The 18,384-nt window shown below is 48.7% G+C and overlaps 1 protein-coding gene and 1 long non-coding RNA gene across 3 annotated transcripts in view; one reads left to right on the top strand and one right to left on the bottom strand.

Annotated features, from left to right (window-relative positions):
- ABAT (4-aminobutyrate aminotransferase) overlaps positions 1-18,384 on the top strand; it is a 91,582-nt gene that overhangs the window by 36,557 nt on the left and 36,641 nt on the right. The window contains exon 2 of the mRNA XM_082643653.1: positions 15,552-15,666. Coding sequence (XP_082499779.1) covers positions 15,597-15,666 — 70 coding nt within the window. The 5' untranslated portion in view covers positions 15,552-15,596. The remainder of the gene's footprint in view (positions 1-15,551; positions 15,667-18,384) is intronic.
- On the bottom strand, positions 15,618-17,290 carry LOC309816321. Of its 2 annotated transcripts, none has more exons than XR_014296005.1 (4): positions 16,986-17,290; positions 16,098-16,243; positions 15,810-15,951; positions 15,618-15,700 (listed from the first exon to the last, which is right to left on the bottom strand). It is a non-coding gene; the product is annotated as an uncharacterized lncRNA (long non-coding RNA). The 2 variants fall into 2 exon arrangements; XR_014296006.1 differs by having other exon boundaries at positions 15,646-15,722.

Raw genomic sequence — 18,384 nt, 5'->3', positions numbered from 1 at the left:
CTGTCCTAAGGTTTAAAATAGCACACACACCCACACACACACACCTTTCTTTCTGAAACTCTGGGGGAATGGAAGGCTCATGGGGCCCCATCAGGCAGCATTTCACTTTCTTCCGCCACAAGACGGAAGGATTTTGCTTGACAACCTGGAGGGCTTAGTCAAGGAGACGTGAGGAAACTTTGGATGGCGGCCCCCTCACATGGTTTACTTCCGTGGTCAATTAGAAGTCCATTTTGAATTTTTTGAGCAAAGCAGCCCAAGCCCCAAGAGGCAGCAAGAGGCAGCAGGTTTAGAAAGGGAAATTTCATTTGCAGGGCAAGATGCGGGAATCCTGGTGACTCGCCACCTAAGATCGTGCAGTTGGTGCGTGAGAGCAGGAGGCCCCGTCACCCCTGGAAGGGAATCCTTTGTGCTTCGCCTGTCCCTGAACTTTTGGGAAGCTTGGTGGCCAGTCGCTCTGGATGAACACTGCCTGTGGGCTGGGCAGTGCCCTTGGCATCTTGGAGGAGAGGACAGATCCAGAGACGAGGATCAGCCTCAGGAAGGTTCCAGTCCACGTGGGCACAGACCCTGCTTATTCAGTGCGGTGCTCTCACCCTCAGAGGCGTTGCTGCCACTGGTAATTCCAAGATGCCACTCTCGTTCCCTACACTATGGCCTCTGTCTGCAGTGGCCCCGCCACCTTGGTCCACCTGCTCGAAGCTCAAATCACCTTTAAACATCCTCTGTCATTGCTTCCGGGAAACCTCGTACTTAGACCAGGTGGAGCTGATGCTGTAGGCCCTCCGCTGCTCCGCCCCCAAACCCCCTGTACCTCTACCCTATAGGGCGCTTTCTCCATTTGCCCATGGGCTACAGTTTATTTTACAAGGACTTAAAAAAATATATATTAAGACTTTCAAAGCGACTGGCCTAGACTCTTAAAATGTCAATGGCACGAAAAGCAAAATGGCTGAGAAACGGTCCCAGGTTAAAAAGAGATGAAAGAGCCTTGCACACGAATGCAATGACGAGTGATCCCGGGATGGAGCCTGGAAAACAGAAACAGCTGCCAGAGACATTTTGGGGACAAGTGGGGGAATCTGAATACAGAATATATTAGATAATACTATTATGTCAATGATGAATTTCCTGAAGGTGAAATACCTCGTATCTCAGATAATTTGTACTGAGGTTATATAGGACAATGTCCCTGTTCTCAGACTATACAGGCTGAAGGATGAAATTCATAATGTCTGCGACTATCTCTCAAAGAATCCAGAAGAGAGATAATAAATACATAGACTGATAAATAGATGGGTTAGGTACAGATGTGGCCAAGTATTAACAATTGGTGGTTCTGGGATTATGAGTGGTTGTTGAGCTATGCTTGCATCTTTTCTGTACCGGCCACACGCTGGGCACGCTGCCTAGCTCGGTATGTGGATTGCCTCATGTAATCCTCAGAGCAGCCTTGGGATGGGGGAACTCTATCATACCGATTTTCCAGTTGAGAAAACAGAGCCAGAGCCAGATTCCAGCCCCAGCCAAAACCCCCACGATGTCACTGCTCCACTGCCACCCTTCTTGTGAAATTACAAAGGATAACTCAACAGTCTTGCCCACTTCCAGTTTGAGTCTGAGTGACTTCACCTCTTTACTGTGGTGTAGAGGTTAAGAGCGCTGGATCTAGAGCCAGCCTGGGCTTGTATCCTGGCTTACCTACTTAGTGGCTGTGTGTTTCTGGGCAAGTCACTTAACCTCTCTGTGCTTCCAGTTTCCACCCCGTCCCCCCCCTTTGTGCGGGGGTTGGTAAGAGAGGAGGATCACTGTAACTGCTTCAGAGGATTGTTCTAAAAATTAAAGGCACTATTATATGGAAAGGCTTAAGAGAGGGTTGGCCTGAAGTAAGTGATCACTAAATACTGTTGTTACTGTTGCTATTATTCTTGTAATCCCAGCACCCCTGCCTCAGCCAGTGATGGATGAACCTGGAGGGTCTTTCCCTTCTGCACCCAGGGCTGGCTTTCTAGAGCTGGCCTCGGGGCAGGTGGCCCCTAGTGGGTACTGCAGAGATCTTGGGGTGGGGGGTATGGTAAGAGGCCTCCCTATCCCACCTCTTCCCAACAGAACTGCCCTCCTGCCTTCGCCTGGGAACGAGTTACTCAGGTGCGCTGTAAAGACCTCCAGGGAAACACATGGTTAGTCAGAGCCCATAGGCCCACGAGCTCACCGGAGCCTCCGAAGTCCATCCCAGAGGGCTGGAAGCAGCCTCCTGTGTTTTGTCTGTTTTGTGTTGTTTTCACCCCTTGACATTATGGGGGTGACTCTTCAGGGTGATCAAGAAAGAACCCAGGTAGGGAGTGTTTATCAGTTCACTCGTGGCCTTTTGGTTTTGTGAACCAGATGTTTGCACACTTGAAAAGTCATCCTGAGAGCAGACTGTGGTGGCCAGTGGGTGCCGGGGGGAGCTGTATCTCAGTCCTGAGCAGCTGGAGTGGATCCTCAGTCATCCTGGTCCCCATCCACTACCCCCTTCCAAGAGGGTGGAAAGGGAAGGACTGTTGCCATAGTGACCACAGAACCCAGGCTGCCTGGTGAAACCCTGTGCTCAGAGCATCCAGCTCTGGGAGCACACAGATGTTTGCTGGGCCTTCTCTGCCTGTGACATGGCGCTCAGTGCTGGAGGTGATGAGACGGATGGGTCGATGGCTGTCAAGTGATGCTGATGACCCTCATCACGATGTGAAATTATCTTCCTTGTTTACTTAGTTGTTGTCTGTCTCTTCCTCTGGAACAGAATGCAGGGACTCTGCTGTCTGGTCCCATCATCCCACCTGGGTCCTCAGGATTTAGTGTTGTGTCTTCAGGCAATAGGCAGTCAGGACATAGCAGTGCCTGCTGGCGGACCCGTGAGTGAATGAATGAATGAATACATGAATCTCACAGGCTAAAGGCAGAGACAGAGATGTGAACAGGTAGACAGTACAGGTGAACAGGAAAAGAATATGCGTATAAATCTGTGGCTAATCTAAACATGACAGATGTTGACAGTTGGAACAAGGTGGTAGGTAGAGTCAGATTCATCTTGTGTGTTTGAAATTTAATTATTTATTTATTGGCCATGCCACGCAGCTTGTGGGATCTTAGTTCCCCGACCAGGGATTGAACCCGGGCCCCAGCAATGAGAGCGCCAAGTCCTAACCACTGGACCGCCAGGGAATTCCCCTAAAATATTTTTTAAAATAAATAAATAAAAGGAATGATTGCTGGAGAAATACAGGTGAGTGGCATCTAACCCTGAATTGAGAAGCAGGAAGGCTTCTTGGAGGAGGTGGCTGGAGGTGGCCACTCTGAAAAGGTACACAAGAGGTAAGGGAATATGCACAGGAGGAGGGCAGAAAGGACATTCCACCAGACAGGATCATATGAGTGACAACCTGGAGGCAGCAAAGAGCAGAGTATGTGCAGGTCAGCGTCCAGGGGGCAGGAGATACAGGTCGGGGGCAGGGGGTACCCAGCCAAGCAGCTGGGCTTTATCCTGGGGGTAGCAAGGAACCAAGGAATATTGGGGCATTTCACATTTTTTAAACGTGAAAAAATAAGATGGTTTCGATAGAAAGCCCTCAACTCGTTCCTGAAAGCCTTATCTTTTTGCCTGGAAGATGGCTGGGGGTTTTGTACATATCTCAAGAAGTATCATTTTAGAGATTTTCTTTTTTTAATTAGCAAGTTTGTTTTCCTAAAACTATCAAAAAGCCATAAAATGGAGGCATTTTTCTCAACAGGAGGGAAGGCAGAGAACGCTGTTGATGAGAGAAACCCAGGGGAGTTTGGACACCTGGGTGGGTTTCCCCTCCAGGGAGGATGCCAACCAGGAAATATTCCATGCCAGTTTTATTTACTCTGCGTATCTAGCTTTGTGTGGACAAAACACCGTGGAAGTGATGGATGTTTTGCACCAGATCAATGCTCCAGCCGCCCATGTTGATAATCACCAGCAGCTGTGATCAGCCTTCTTCCCCAGCTTCATGTCCCAGCTCTTTCTTTGGTGCTATATTTTGTCCTCCGGGGCCCACTCCTTTCGATAAACAAGCTAAACAAGGCATTGTGAGCTATAGGGTTAAGGGCTCCAGCCATCTGCCCTCTGTGGTCCCGTGGGAAGACTCCCTAAATGGACAGACTACGTTTGATGTCTCAGATGCTGCCAGATCCTTGGTGGGGGGGGGGCAGGTAAGGCTGGCATGAGGATCTTGGAAATCAACACACACGTGCCATCCAGAAGGCCTGACTGTTTGGCCAGGATCATATGACTGATGGCCATTGTGCCACATCAACAGCAAGGGGTGAGCCTGCTTGATTGGTTCAGAAGGCGGTGAATCGGCTGCTTTTTCATGACTCTATCCTTGGACCTCCCCTCCCCTTCGCTGTCTCTCCTGCACCAAAATGTTTAAAGCGCTGGCTAGAAGAATTAGGACGGTTAGGACGCAAGAAAAGGTAGGCAAACTCTTGAGTCACATATTGATGTTTAAAACGTGCAGTTAGCATCCTCTGTTACCTGGAGCTGTCCTAAGTGCCATGGAGTCATAAAGATGCTGCTTCTTCCACGCCAAGGACCTTACATGCCATAGGGTGGGATGGGGCGCCTCGTGGAGTTTGGGCCTCTGCACCCTGGAAGGGACTGTGGGACAAGCTTTGGGGTTTAGGGAAAGTGCCACGTGTGGGCTGAGGTTGGAAACGAGTGTGTGGCTAAAAGATGAAGGTCTTGGGACTTCCCTGGTGGTCCAGTGGTTAAGACTTCATGCTTCCAGTGTAGGGGGCGTGTGTTTGATCCCTGGTCAGGGAACTAAGATCTCACGTGCTGCAAGGTGCGGCAAAAAAAAAAAAAAGAAAGAAAGAAAAGATGATAGTCTTCAGGAAGGCTGCAAACAGTGATAACTGTTGAAGTGTTTTGTCCCTGTAAAGGAGGTGTATGTATGTTGGTCTCTGTTGATTGATGAGCTTTCTGGGTAAGGATCGCAACCACCAAACTGGTAATATACCCAGATCTTAGTCTTCAAGCACAAAGGGCCGTGGTTCTAACTCAGCTCCACTATCTCCAGCTTTGTGTCCTTGCGCAAGTGGCAAAACCTCTCTGAGCCTATTCCCTCACCTGAAAAATGGGAGAGTAGTATTTGCCTTCCAGGAGTAGGTGAGATAGTGTGGGTAATGCTTGGCACAGGAGAGATGCATTCATTGAATCGTAGCAGACCCTGCGTCACGCATCAGTGAAAGATCCTTTGAATTTCTGAAAAGTTAAGATATTTCCAAGGGATCGTAGGAATACTGTCGGGCACACACTGTAACTCCGATCACCAAAAAAGTGCTTCCAAGTCACCTGTGGTGCAGACCTGGAAGGAAATAAATGGCTCATTTGTTATACGCTGTGGTATTTGCATACTTAGCAGTTCCTGGAGTCCTTAAAATGATTTGGTTTCTCTAAACAGGAAGCATGTCTCCTCTCATCACGCTGGCCTTATCTGTTGCTTGTTGGTCCCCCGCTTGGGAACACTGGATCCTGAGGACAGAGCAGGGCATGTGCTCGCTCTGCAGGCACGTGCCGGCTCAGCGCAGGCGCCCCGTAAGCATTTGTGAAATTGAGCAGACTCCCGTACGTTGGCCTGGGTCAGCTTCTTCAGTGTTGGCACAGCATCCTTCCCAGCCCAGATTCTGCTTTCTCACTCCTGCTCCCTTGTGGGGTTGGAAATCCAAAACTAGCCCAGCCATTCCAGGACGCGTCTTTACACCTGTTTCCTGCCCCCAGAATAAAGCCTGTGTCTCTCCCATTCAGAGGACTTGGATTTGAAGCCTTGTCTATTCTTTCCTCCCTTCACTCTGTTCTAGTGATGCCGTGTTCATGCTGCCCGCATGCATGATTTAAGTTCACCTTATTCTTCCTGATGGAGCCTGGCGGGCTGGGGCAGGCAGGTGAACTGGGAGACAGGAGCCTTAGGATGGGAGGCGCTGAGGCAGACCAGCTTCTGTCTCGTGGAAGCTGGATGTTCAGGCTCAAGCAGAGCTAGAGATTTGCATGTGCAAATTGTCCCTCCCAGCACTTGAGGCTGTAGAAGAAATACCTTCCCTACAGAGGAGGGGTCTTTGGAAACTGAGAACATGGCCTGCGAGGAGACTTCTCTTCTACATCTTGTGTGTAGGCTTCAGTTGGCCGGAACCAAATTCTGTGCCTCGTGACCACATGGGTAGGTTTTATTCTTCCCATTTTACAGATGAGGAAACTGAGGCCCTGGTGAGCTGAGCAATGTTTTTTTTATTTTTTATTTTTTTTATTTTTGGCTGTGTTGGGTCTTCGTTGCTGCATGTGGGCTTTCTCTAGTTGCAGTGAGCAGGGGCTACTCTTCGTTGCAGTGTGCAGGCTTCTCATTGCAGTGGCTTCTTTTGTCGCGGAACACGGGCTCCAGGTGCGCGGGCTTCAGTAGTTGCAGCACGCGGGCTCAGTAGTTGTGGCTCGTGGGCTCTAGAGCGCAGGCTCAGTAGTTGTGTTACACAGGCTTAGTTGCTCTGAGGCATGTGGGATCTTCCTGGACCAGGGCTTGAACCCGTGTCCCCTGCATTGGCAGGCAGATTCTTAACCACTGTGCCACCAGGGAAGTCCTGAGTGACTTTTTTTTTTGGCCATGCCACACGGCTTGTGGGATCTTAGTTCCCCGACCAGGAATTGAACCCCAGGCACTCACCTGGGCCCTCGGCAGTGAGAGCGCAGAGTCCTAGCCACTAGACTGCCAGGGAATTCCCTGGTTGAGCAACTTGCCCAGAGTCATCAAGCTAATAGACAGCATATTTGGGCCCAATTTCTGGCTCACGTTACTTTCTCAAATGAACCCTTAGTCTGTCTTAGGAGTCAACACTTGCCTGTTTCTAAGAACAATATTCCTCTCTCCTGATACAAGCCACTGATGATTGTATCATGCTCCACGAGGCAGGTTATTAAAGGAAATCATGAGTGCAGGGTGGGAGGGCCGGGGTCTATTTTGCAGAGAAAACCAGGCAGGGGGAGTCACGGGAGTCAGGAGTCGGGGCTGGAGGAGGGAATCCAGGTCCGAGATAAAACCTTCTGTCCCAAGGCCACTGTCACAGGCCCATGAATGGGGCCCTGTTAGCCATCTGTAAAGGCCAGGGCTCTGGCTTTATTGGTTGCCATGGCGACCCCTGGCCTTGACAATGGAGGCCCACTTAGCTGAACGTGTCATTGTGTCTCCATTGAGTCTGCAGAAAAGCCGAAGGCTAGGGCTGCAGATGGGAAAGGAATGTCCCCAGCCTCTGCCAGCCCTTTTGTCTCTGTCCCTAGAGCAGATAGAAGAATGAGAAAGAGCATCTTCAGGGCCTCAGAGAGGTCTAGGGCTTCTATCTCTAGCTAATGACACATGCAAAGATTTGGTGTTCATAGGGCCTGGGAGGCAGCATGGTGGAGAGATGAGTCCATCTTCGTAGGACGGGTCTGGAGTGTTTATTATTTATTCAATGATTGTTCTCAGCTGGGCACTGGGACTGGGCATACAGCAGGGACCCGAGTCCCAGGTCTCAGTTCACCCTCTGCTAGTCCATGAGTTAGGTGCAATTGGTATTGTCCCCATTTTACAGAGGAGGAAACTGAAGCACAGAGAGGTTACTTAAGGTGCCCAAGGTCACACAGAAGGCAAAAGAGGCTGGTTTCACATCAAACACCCTGCATACCACCTCCCCAAAGGGCCACCTTGATCTTCTCTTTCTCTTCTTTTTCATCTTTGGGATGTTTAACTTTCAAAGTCGGAAACCATTTCCAAGGATTTGGGGGTCCTGCAGACCTGGGTCAAGTGCAAGGTCCACCTTTTACCCCTTAGGAAGACGGTTCCAACCCTGCCTCGGGAGCTTCACCAATACCCAGGTCAGATCCGTGGTGTGCCCGGGGCGGGGGGGGGTGGGCGTCGTAGGTGGAGAGCTCCCCTGATTCTCACGAGCAGCATGGAGAAGAATCACTGGCTTTTGAGACCCCAAAATCACTGGCTTTTGAGCTTGGGAAGCCATTCACCTCTGAGCCTGTCACCTGAGGTGGATACGAAAAGTAATATAGAATATACAGGGCACACAGTAGGTGAGCCATAAACAGCAAGGGAGGGGATATGGAGATATATGTATACATATAGCTGATTCACTTTGCTGTACAGCAGAAACTAACACACCATTGTAAAGCAATTACACTCCAATAAAGAAGTTAAAAAAAAAATCCAGCAACCAGTACTTTTGACTTTTTATTCTCCCTCCAAAGCAAATTGGAAAGGTTTTTTTTTTCCCCTTTTACCTGAATTCCTCTCCCCCTCTTGATTTAAACATTGCTTTCTCCCAGCCCTGCCCACCCTTCAGTTGCACCAGGCAGATAAGAGGGAGCAGAGAGAACTAATTAGCATTTTAATTAGAGGAAAAAGGATAGGGAGCAGTGGGTGGAAACCCAAGGGTTTCAACTTGTTTTGACTGAAACGCACAGTAAGAAACAGCGTTTATTGTAGGGGCTCCCGGTGTCTGAAACAAAGATCACCCCCATCTGCCGCATACTCTGATGGTTCCTATTCTGTCTAATTGATTGATTGATTGAAATTTCTCTTTAGTTTCTGTCAAGGAGGAAAGTTCCTGTCCTCCTTTAAAACCTGTCTAAGAGCTGGTGGTCTCCATCCCAGCAAAAGGAGGGGACCCGGCCGAGGCCGGAAACCTTGGGTAGTCAACTGCATCCAGCTTTTAATTTAACAACCTGTCTTGATTTTATTACATTCTTTCCCCCATCACCTTTATTTGTCCCAGATGAAACTTTGAGGAAAAGGGGCTGGGGAGTGATTAGTAGGGGTTGTAGGAAAATAGCTTTATAAAGTTTAGAAAGCAAGTTGATTTTGGGGCTTCCCTGACGGTCCAGTGGTTAAGACTCCGAGCTTCCAATGCATGGGGCGCGGGTTTGATCCCTGGTCGGGGAACTAAGATCCCAGGTGACTCGGCACAGCCAAAAAGTTAAAAAAAAAAAAAAAAAAGATGTAAAGTAAGTTGATTTCAAGAAGTACGTTAAGTAAATATATGTTGTAGGAGATTAAGAATGTGAGGGAGAAGTAGTATGCTGGGAAGAGGTTTGGAAAACACAGAGGGAGATGGGATTTTAGGGACCAGGGGTGCCTGCAACCAGTTTGTTTCCATTCAGAGTCTGGGATTTCTCCAGCCCCGCCTTGGTCACAAGCCTCAGGGTGTGCCCGTGCTCAGAAAGCTCCCCCTCAGCCCCGGGATCCTTTTTCCAGTTGTGCCACAGATCGCAGAGGTCATGGTGGGAGGAACAGGGTGATGCTGGGACCCCTTCTGGGGTAAGAGTGGGGGTGGGGAGCAGTACTGCCAGGAATTCTCCGTAAACGGCTCGCCACATGCTTCTCGGGGTCAGAAGGGGCCTTAGAAACAATATGATCCAACACCTACACTTTACACACGAGGAAACCGAGGCCAGGAGAGTGATGTGTCTTCTGTGCCCAAGCCAAACGAGGGCTGTGGTGGACAGTCAGTGACACAGTGACTTTAGATTTGAGGGGAGGGGAATGTTATTGTTAAATTGTTTTAACACAAATTTCAGACCTGCCTGCTAATTTTAAATATGATCTACCTTAAAAGGCGTGTGGGACTGTCTGCCTTTCACAGCTCAAATGCGGTGAGTCCGGGAGCTGTGCTGAGCTCCGGGTACCTGGTGAACAGGAAACACTCCATCCCCACTCTCTTGGGGTTTGCATTTTTCTAAGTGTGATTGGAGGGTTTTAGGCAGGAGAGTGATGTGAGATGAATTATCCTTTAAAAAGGTCAGAAACCAATTAAAAAACAGAAGGAGAGGAAGAGAGAAAGCCAGGAACCCCCTGAGGGCATCATTGCCCCGCCAGGTGAGAGGCGGGCATGACTGGCCCCCAGCAAGACCCCTGGGCACCCAGCTCTCTGCTGTCACTGTTGCTGCTTTGGAGTCTCCGCCCAGGAAAGGGAGGCCCTCCTGTGGCCAACTTGCATCTGAAGTGCCCCAGAGTGAGTCTGCAGGGAGAGTCTGCCTGTAGGCTGTCCCCTTTCCTCAGTGATCCCAGAAACCTCCAGGGATATCAGACCACAGCTCTCTAGAATCAACGACTGCACTATTACAGTGTACGTGACAGACATCACTAATCGATCACAGCTCTTTTTAAGCTGGGTCTTGCTCTGCATTTCATTAGAGTGCCTATGCACGGTGCCTGGCGTATCACAGGGGCACAGGGACATCTGCTAAGTGAATGAATGAAGCAGATCGGTCAAATGACAACTTGGGATCACACAGCCTGTAGCGGCAGGAATTCAAACGCAGGCCTCTATGATCAAGATGTGTCATTCCCCTCTGTGCCCTTTTCTGGTCCTCTCTCTCCCCTCTGTGAAAGAGGAGGGATCACTCAACAATTCTCTTTTTTATTGAGGTCAAATTCACATAACAAAAGTAACTATCAACCATCTTCAGTGAACAATTCTGTGCCTTTTAATACATTCACAATGTTGTACAACCATCACCACTATCTAGTTCCAAAACTTTTTCATCACCCAAAATAGAAACCCTCGGGTCCATTCAATAGTCACTCCCACTATCCTCTCTTCCCAGCCCCTGGCAACCACTGATCTGCTTTCTATCTCTTCGGATTTACCTATTCTTGAAGTTCTATACATAAACAGAATCTTACAATATGTGTTGACCTTTTACGTCTGGATTCTCGCATTTACCATAATGTCTTTGAGGTTCATCCATGTTGTATCAGTGCTTCTTTCCTTTTCATGGCGAATAATACTCCCTGGTATAGACAGACTGCATGGTGTTCATCTGCTCATCCACTGATGGACACTGGGTTGTTTCCAACTTTTGATGATTGTGAATGGTGCTGCTGTGAACATGTGTGTTTATGTATTTATTCTTATTTTCAGTTCTTTTGGGTGTATACTTAGGAGTGGAATTGCTGGGCCATATAGTAATCCTACGTTTAACATTTTGAGGAATGCGTAATTCTTAAACCACCATCTCTAAGTCTGAGGGTTTAGGAGCTGGTCCCCGGCTGCTTCCTCGCCATCAACTCCCACCCTCGTTGGTGCCCTCCACTCAGCTCACCCCAGCAAGCCCCCCTCCCCAACTCAACGATGACCCCAGCGTCTCACTGACATGCTGAGTACTCATTCCCTCCCTGTCCTCTGGGACTTGGCTGAACAGGATCCTTCCGGATAAGACTAGAGAAGCTGGCACCCTCCCTCCTTGAGAGGGTCTCCAGAGGGTTCCATCTGGCGATCAGCTGTTTCTGCCCCTCATCTTCCCTTCCACCGCTCTGTGATTTCTTGCCTGAATCCTTGGCCATTCCATGTCCTTTCATGCCTCTGAGCATTAGCTCAGGCCTTACCTCCCCTTTCCTCTGTGACTTCTGAAATCTCGCAGCCTTTCAAGGGGCAGCACGCCCTCAACCCAGAATTAATTTCTCTGTTCCCGTGGCACCTTGCTTATACCAGCAAAAGTCAGGGTTCCATTCTGTCTTATACAGAATTAGTCGTTGACAGTGAACTGGAAATTTTTTCACCTGCATATCCTGCCAGGTTATTTTAAGAATTTATCAACATGATGCATTAAATTCTCCCATTTTTTTTCCCCCTTCATTCCTCTGACACTAAATTAAGAACTTCAGAAAGAGAGGAGCATTTTATCCATCTTCGTTTTCTCCTGTGTCTAAATAATGCAGTGCCTTGTCTGAAACAAGTGCCTGATTAATTTTGCTGATTGAATTAGTGGGCCAGGGACAGTGAATGAATGACATTAATTCTTCTGATTGTTGGAAATATATTGTGCTAAGAACTAACGTCTGATAGAGATCAGGTTTCGTTATAAGGTCAGTTTCAACTGCGGGCCACTGAAATGTCACTGAGATATATTTCCCAGTGTGACATTTTGTAATTGAAAGTGTATAGATGTGACTTTCACTTTTGCGGAGCATTCAAATGTTAATATGCTAGCTCTCCGAGATTCTCGCATTTTCAAAAACACGTCTAATGGAAATTGAACTGTGTGGAGTCTTAAGTGCTCCCGTTTGAGACCAATGCTCTTAAATGAGAGACAGCAACTACTCTTTCTACCTAGTTACCAGGCTGCTAAAAATTAACAGGCTTGCATTGAGTTGGCTGTTCTGGAATAGATCAAAATAACCATTGAGTTATCAAGGAAAGAGTCTGGTTTCTCAGTTAATTTAAGGTCGCACCTTCCAAGCCCATGCTTTTCTCAATAATATTTTCTCGGGTGAAAAGCAACAAAATTTCCTCTCTGAACTAGATCATTTGTATTCATCAAGCCCCGTTGCTTCACAGTAGGTGTTTTGTTATTCACTGACTTAATCGATGTTGTAATGAAGGGTTTGGGGTCAGACAGTCCCAAGCAATCCTATGACCAAAGCCAAATACCATAACTCCTCCGAGCTTCCATCTCATCGTCTCTGAAATGGAGAGATATGCTACTTCTGGTTGAGCAGATTGAGGGGAATAAAGTACCCTTCAGAATAGTCACTTCCACCCTGGAGGAATCCCGATCCCCCACTGGGGAGAGAAGGTTTGCCAGCCCAGAAGTCTTTATCCTTAGCCACCCTGCAGGGCCTTGCTCCACCTGCAGTGCTGAGTAGAAGAAGCATTATTATGGTTTTGTTTATCGTTTTCTTTTTCTCTTTGGCTGCGCCGTGTGGCATGTGAGATCTTAGTTCCCTGACCAGGGATCGAACCTGCACCCCCTGCAGTGGAAGCACAGAGTCTAAATCAGTGGACCACCGGGGAAGTCCCAGAAGAGGCATTATTATTCCCAGTACACTCCCAAAATTTGGGGCTCTGACGCTCTAACCATGCTGTTAGCTAGGATTCTGTTTGCAAGCAACAGAAATCCATTCAAAGTAATGCAAGCAAGCCCAGAAAAGTGGGGAAGGGGGAGGCTTTCTGGACTTTCTTACCAAGGCACTATTAAGATGGCAACACTTTTCCCTCACTCCTGATGTTTCCTCCCACGTGGAGGGACATCTTTGAGCCTAACACTCCTGGCTTTCCCCTGCCCCCACCCACTCACCCCCCAGGAAGGTAACTCAGGTCCCCCCAACAGGTTCAGAAGTGGGTGCTGCACTCATGGCCGAGCTGAGCTGCAGGCTTGAGATGGAACCAGGGAGTCCCCCACATGCCGGACCCACTTTCTCTCTCCTATGGCTGCTTCTCTCTAGTGCACAGGCCACATTCTTCTCCATGAAAAGACCCTGTTTGGGGACTTCCCTGGTGGTCCAGTGGTTAAGACTCTGCTCCCAATGCATGGGGCCTGGGTTCGATCCCTGGTCAGGGAACTAGATCCCGCATGCCGCAACTAATGATCCCGCACACGGCAACGAAGATCCCGTATGCTGGGGCCTTCCCTGGTGGTGCAGTGGCTGAGAGTCCGCCTGCCGATGCGGGGGACACGGGTTCGTGCCCCGGTCCGGGAGGATCCCACATGCCGCGGAGCGGCTGGACCCGTGAGCCATGGCCGCTGGGCCTGCGCGTCCGGAGCCTGTGCTCCACAATGGGAGAGGCCACAACAGTGAGAGGCCCGCGTACCGCAAAAAAAAAAAAAAAAAAAAAAGATCCCGCATGCCGCAACTAAGACCCAGCGCAGCCAAATTAATTAATTTATTTATTAAACAAAAGACCCTGTTTGAACGCCAGCTCCTCTTACAACGTACACAGTGGCTGACCCAACAGCTCCCAGGACTCTGGCCCAGCTAGGACCAGTCAGGTATGACCAGTGGGGCTGGGTCATACAGAACAGACCTGGCTGTCATGTCTACACCCCTGTAGATGGAGGGAGAAGTTTCTGAGAATGGTGAATGGTGACATTTGCTGACCCTGGACTCAGACAGCTGAGTTCTGTTTTCAGATCCACCATTAACATCTATGTGCCTCAGTTTCCTCACCTGTAAAAAGGGGATCACATAGCATTGTTGTGGGTGTTAATAATAATAATAAATGTTAATAATACTGCATGTAAAGTGCTTAGCACAGCGGGCAGCATGTAGAAAGGACTCGGGAAACAGAGTAATAATGAGAAGTGAATGCTTCCGTCGTCGTTCTGAGAAACAATACAGGTCTATACCCAGTATTGTAGGTACACAAGGAAAATACATGTGCCAAGTAACAAAGCATGTGTTTAGTGAGAAGACCCACAAGCAAAAAGATGCACAGAGAGTATGTTTGAATGGTGGCCTGGGGAGAGGGGGATGGAGGGGGGAGAGGTGATAAAAAGAAGCAAATAAACAATGGAGGAGGGAGGCTTTGCTCCAGGCCCACAGTGCAAAAGGCAACTAACAGAGCTAGGTGCCAGGATTTGGGATCAGGGCTTAGGAGCAATCTGGAGAGAATCAACCAACACACCTGTAAAGTGGGAGCTGGGAACCCTGACTCCATGGTGCTGTGTAGAGTAGCTATCCACTGGGCTCTGGGCCTGTTCCAGTTTCAAAACTGAAAATCCCACATTCCGGGGACCGCTCTCAGTCCAAAACAAACTCGGGAGAAGTACAACCCCCAAAATGGGCCACCAGATACGCCTCTGGATCTGCAGGATTCCCAACCACCGACATTCTGTATGTGAACAGGGCAGAGGGAGCTCCCTGCTTCCCACACTGAGCGGTCATCATGACGTCTGCTGTGAAGTTTCGTCTGTCTGGGTCTTTCCATCGTGTAGAACACAGGCCTGCCTTGCTTATCCCAGGTGGATGATGCCCTGAGCTTGCCAGCTCACCTACAGAGAGCTCTCAAGCCAACTCTGTCCCCTCTCTTTGTTTTTCCATCTAGAAAATGGGCATAATAATCCTACCTGGGTACAAGGTCAAATGAAAACACATGTGAACAGGCTTTGATTTAAAGTGTATATTCTGGGGAATTCCCTGGAGGTCCAGTGGTTAGGTCTCGAAGCTTTCACTGCTGTGGCCTGGGTTCAATCCCTGGTCCAGGAACTAAGATCCTGCAAGTCATGCGGTCAAAAAGTTTTTTTTTTTTTAATTTATATTCTGGGCTTCCCTGGTGGCGCAGTGGTTGAGAATCCACTTGCCAATGCAGGGGACACAGGTTCAATCCTTGGTCCGGGAAGATCCCACAAGCCGCGGAGCAACTAAGCCCATGCGCCACAACTACTGAGCCTGCAGTCTAGAGCCTGTGAGCCACAACTACTTAGCCCGCATGACTAGAGCCCGTGCTCCTCAACAAGAGAAACCACTGCAATGAGAAGCCCGCGGACCAAAACAAAGAGTAGCCCCTGCTCACCGCAACTAGAGAAAGGCCACACGCAGCAATGACCCAACGCAGCCAAAAGTAAATAAAATAAAATAAATTTATTTTTTAAAAAAGTTTATATTCTGTATGAAAGCAAAGGATTTCATATTAGAAGAAACTTCTCCACTGTGTGGGGAAATTGTGGGGAGTGGGATACTTGGCCAGCAAGGGTGTGGTCTTTGTTGGCGTGACTCTGTGCTTCTGTTTTCTTTCAGAGCAGGAGCGTGTGACAGGGGTCTCTGTTGCCGGTGGAGGTGACCATGGCCTCCATGTTGCTCACCCGGCGGCTGGCCTGCAGCTTCCAGCACAACTACCGCCTGCTGGTGCCCGGTAAGCCCTGGGGAGGTCTCGGCAAGAACTGGCCCTAATGGAAGACACAATCCAGACTAGGGATTTGGGGTCTGAAAGAGTCCTTGGGGATAAAGGGATCCGCTGTCCCACCCACCCCCATAAAACTGTCCCCATCGCCACACCTCCCATCTCCACCATGTGTTCCTGTCCCCGGGTGGACAGCTCTGCAGTGGTCAGGGAGCTGATCCATCCTGGAGCCACTCTACTGGCACGGAGGTGGTGGTCCCAGCAGCCAGAAGGACCCAGCTGGCTGCATAGGGATTGCTGGAGAAAACATATAGCTGGGTTTACTGCGGAGAAACAAGAAAACTACAGAAGTCCTTGTAATTCACCTGAAAGCTTCAAGGGCACTGGATGGGAGGCCCCACCCCAGGAATGTCCACCCCACCCTCTCCCTCACCTCCACTCACCCTGCACCCAACCGGCCAACAGCACTGGCTCATTCTGCCGCCGTGATCTCTCTCAGATGCTTCTATTTCTCTCTGCCTCGCTGAGTTCAGTGTAGCCAAGTGAGCACCCTGCCCGCATGATCTCAGGAGACGTCCCTCCCTATAGTCTAATGAGGAAGGAAAGGGTGAATTCCATTTTACAGATGAGAAAACTGAGGTTCAAGAAGCAAAGTCACGCAGCCCCTTGAATGCAAGTCAGTCCGGCTCCAAACGCTGGGTTATCATTACCACTACCCCACGTGCCTCCCAGCAGCTCTGGGAGAGGGAGGCTTGCAGTATCCTCCTTTGGACGCCAGCCCCTCCAGGCTCTCCCCAGTTTTCAGAGCCCCGTGCTTGTTGTCACAAAGTCTCCTTCTTATTGTCAGTCCTGTCTGCCTTCTGAAGACAAGCTGTTGGCCGAGGCCTTGGTTTGCATGTTGAATGTTGCAGGTGTTTATATCCTGAGTGCGATAAAAAGCAGGAATGTTCTCTCCTCTCCCACAGGTTTTATTTTTAAATAAACATTTTCTTTTGGAATATTTTAGGTATGCAGAGAAATTGCAGAGACAGTACAAAGAGATCCCATATGCTCCTCACCTAGTTTTCCCCAGTGTTAGCATCTTACATCACCAGGATGCATTTGTCACAACTGAGGAACTGACCTTGGTACGTTGCTCTGAACCAAACTGAGACTCAGAGAGGTTATGTAAGTTTCCCAGAGTCTCAGAGCCTGCCAGGACTGAGCCAGGCTTTGAGCCGAGCCAGGTTGCCCCAGGACCCACACCCTTAACTACATATTAATTATCTATTGTCATATAACAAATACCTGCAAACTTAACAGGTTAAAATAATGCATGTTTATTATCTCACAGTTTTTGTGGATTACGAATCCAAGGCTTGGCTGGATGCTCTGAGTCCAGGTCTCTCATGAGGCACAGTTGAGCTGGTACCAGGGCTGTGGTCCTGTGTGAAGGTTCACCTGGGGAGCCGGGGATCCACTCTCAAGCTCACTCACGTGGCTGTGGCTGGATTCAGTGCCACGTGGATGTCTTCATGCAGCAGCTCACAACACGGCAGCTGCTTCCTCAGGGTGAGGGGAAGAAGAGGGTGCCCAAGTGGGGAGCCAGAGGCTGCTACCGCACACACTGTGTTCAGATGCTTCCGTGCAGTGCCTCCACCCACTGGATCACTGCAAAGCCATTAAACATGCTGATAGTTCATGGCCTGAGGTAGTGTTCCCAGTGGCATCATGCAGAGCGTTTATAATCTTATATCAGCAAGTAGAGCACAGAGACCGGGAGACCAGACAGCAGAATGGTTCTCTCTGGGTGGTGAAATTAGACGTGTTTGTTTTTTTCATTGTTGCTTACTGATATTTTCCTTGTTAAGAGGAAATAAGTGGGGTGGACAGTTGAAGGGAGGGATAAGGTATGTTGTTTTGTTTTTAAACAAAATCAGAGCAAACAACTCCAGTTGAACGTGACCTTGATTTTGGCCAGGCTCACATACAGAACCCTTGCTATTTGGGAAAATGACATTCATTTATTACTCTCAGTAGAAGACTAAGAGGACGTTAAAAACATTGGATGGCTGCTTTTACAGTTTAGAGTTAAAAAATGACTCTGTGGATTGGCATGGCCACGGAGGGCTGGGCTGGATTTACCCACTATGCCTGGTCTTGTGTGTCAGGGCACACCCCTGCCTTCTGGGCGTGCTGCTTTATTCATGAATGAAAAAGCTGGATCATTCAATATTAATTCAAACATTTTTTGGCTTCCTTGTACTTTGATAGTAATTTGCCTCTGGGGGAAGTGAGTCGTTTTGCTGCAAACGTTTCATTTGAAAGACCCGCACTAGATGAAATGGAAGATACATCAAGTTACATTCACAGTATCTGGGAAAGGAGAGGTCCAGCGGACAGGTTTCCAGCTTAGCCACTCAACAGATGTGTGACTTTGGGCAAATTAATTGACCTTTCTGAGCTTTCGTGTCTCCTTTAACATGAGAATCATAACGTTTACCACCTAGGGGGTTGTGAGCATTACGTGTGGTAAATCCATGTAAATTGCTCAGAATAATGCCTGGTCTGTTCACCATTAGTGCTCAGTAAATGGACATCTACTCATGTAACTTGGTATAAGCGATCCCAGAAAAGGCTTCCTTGACAATTTAAATCTTGTTCTTTTTTTTTTTGTGGTTTATGGCATTATATATCATCAAGAGAAAAGTTGTCATATTGGTATTTGGTTATTTTCCTCTACAAAAAATC

This window comes from Mesoplodon mirus, assembly GCF_964341445.2.
Source record: "Mesoplodon mirus genome assembly, chromosome: 15".
Classification (NCBI taxonomy): Eukaryota; Metazoa; Chordata; class Mammalia; order Artiodactyla; family Ziphiidae; genus Mesoplodon; species Mesoplodon mirus.
The sequence above is the reverse complement of the archived record's forward strand: the minus strand, read 5'-3'. Positions and strand labels throughout refer to the sequence as shown.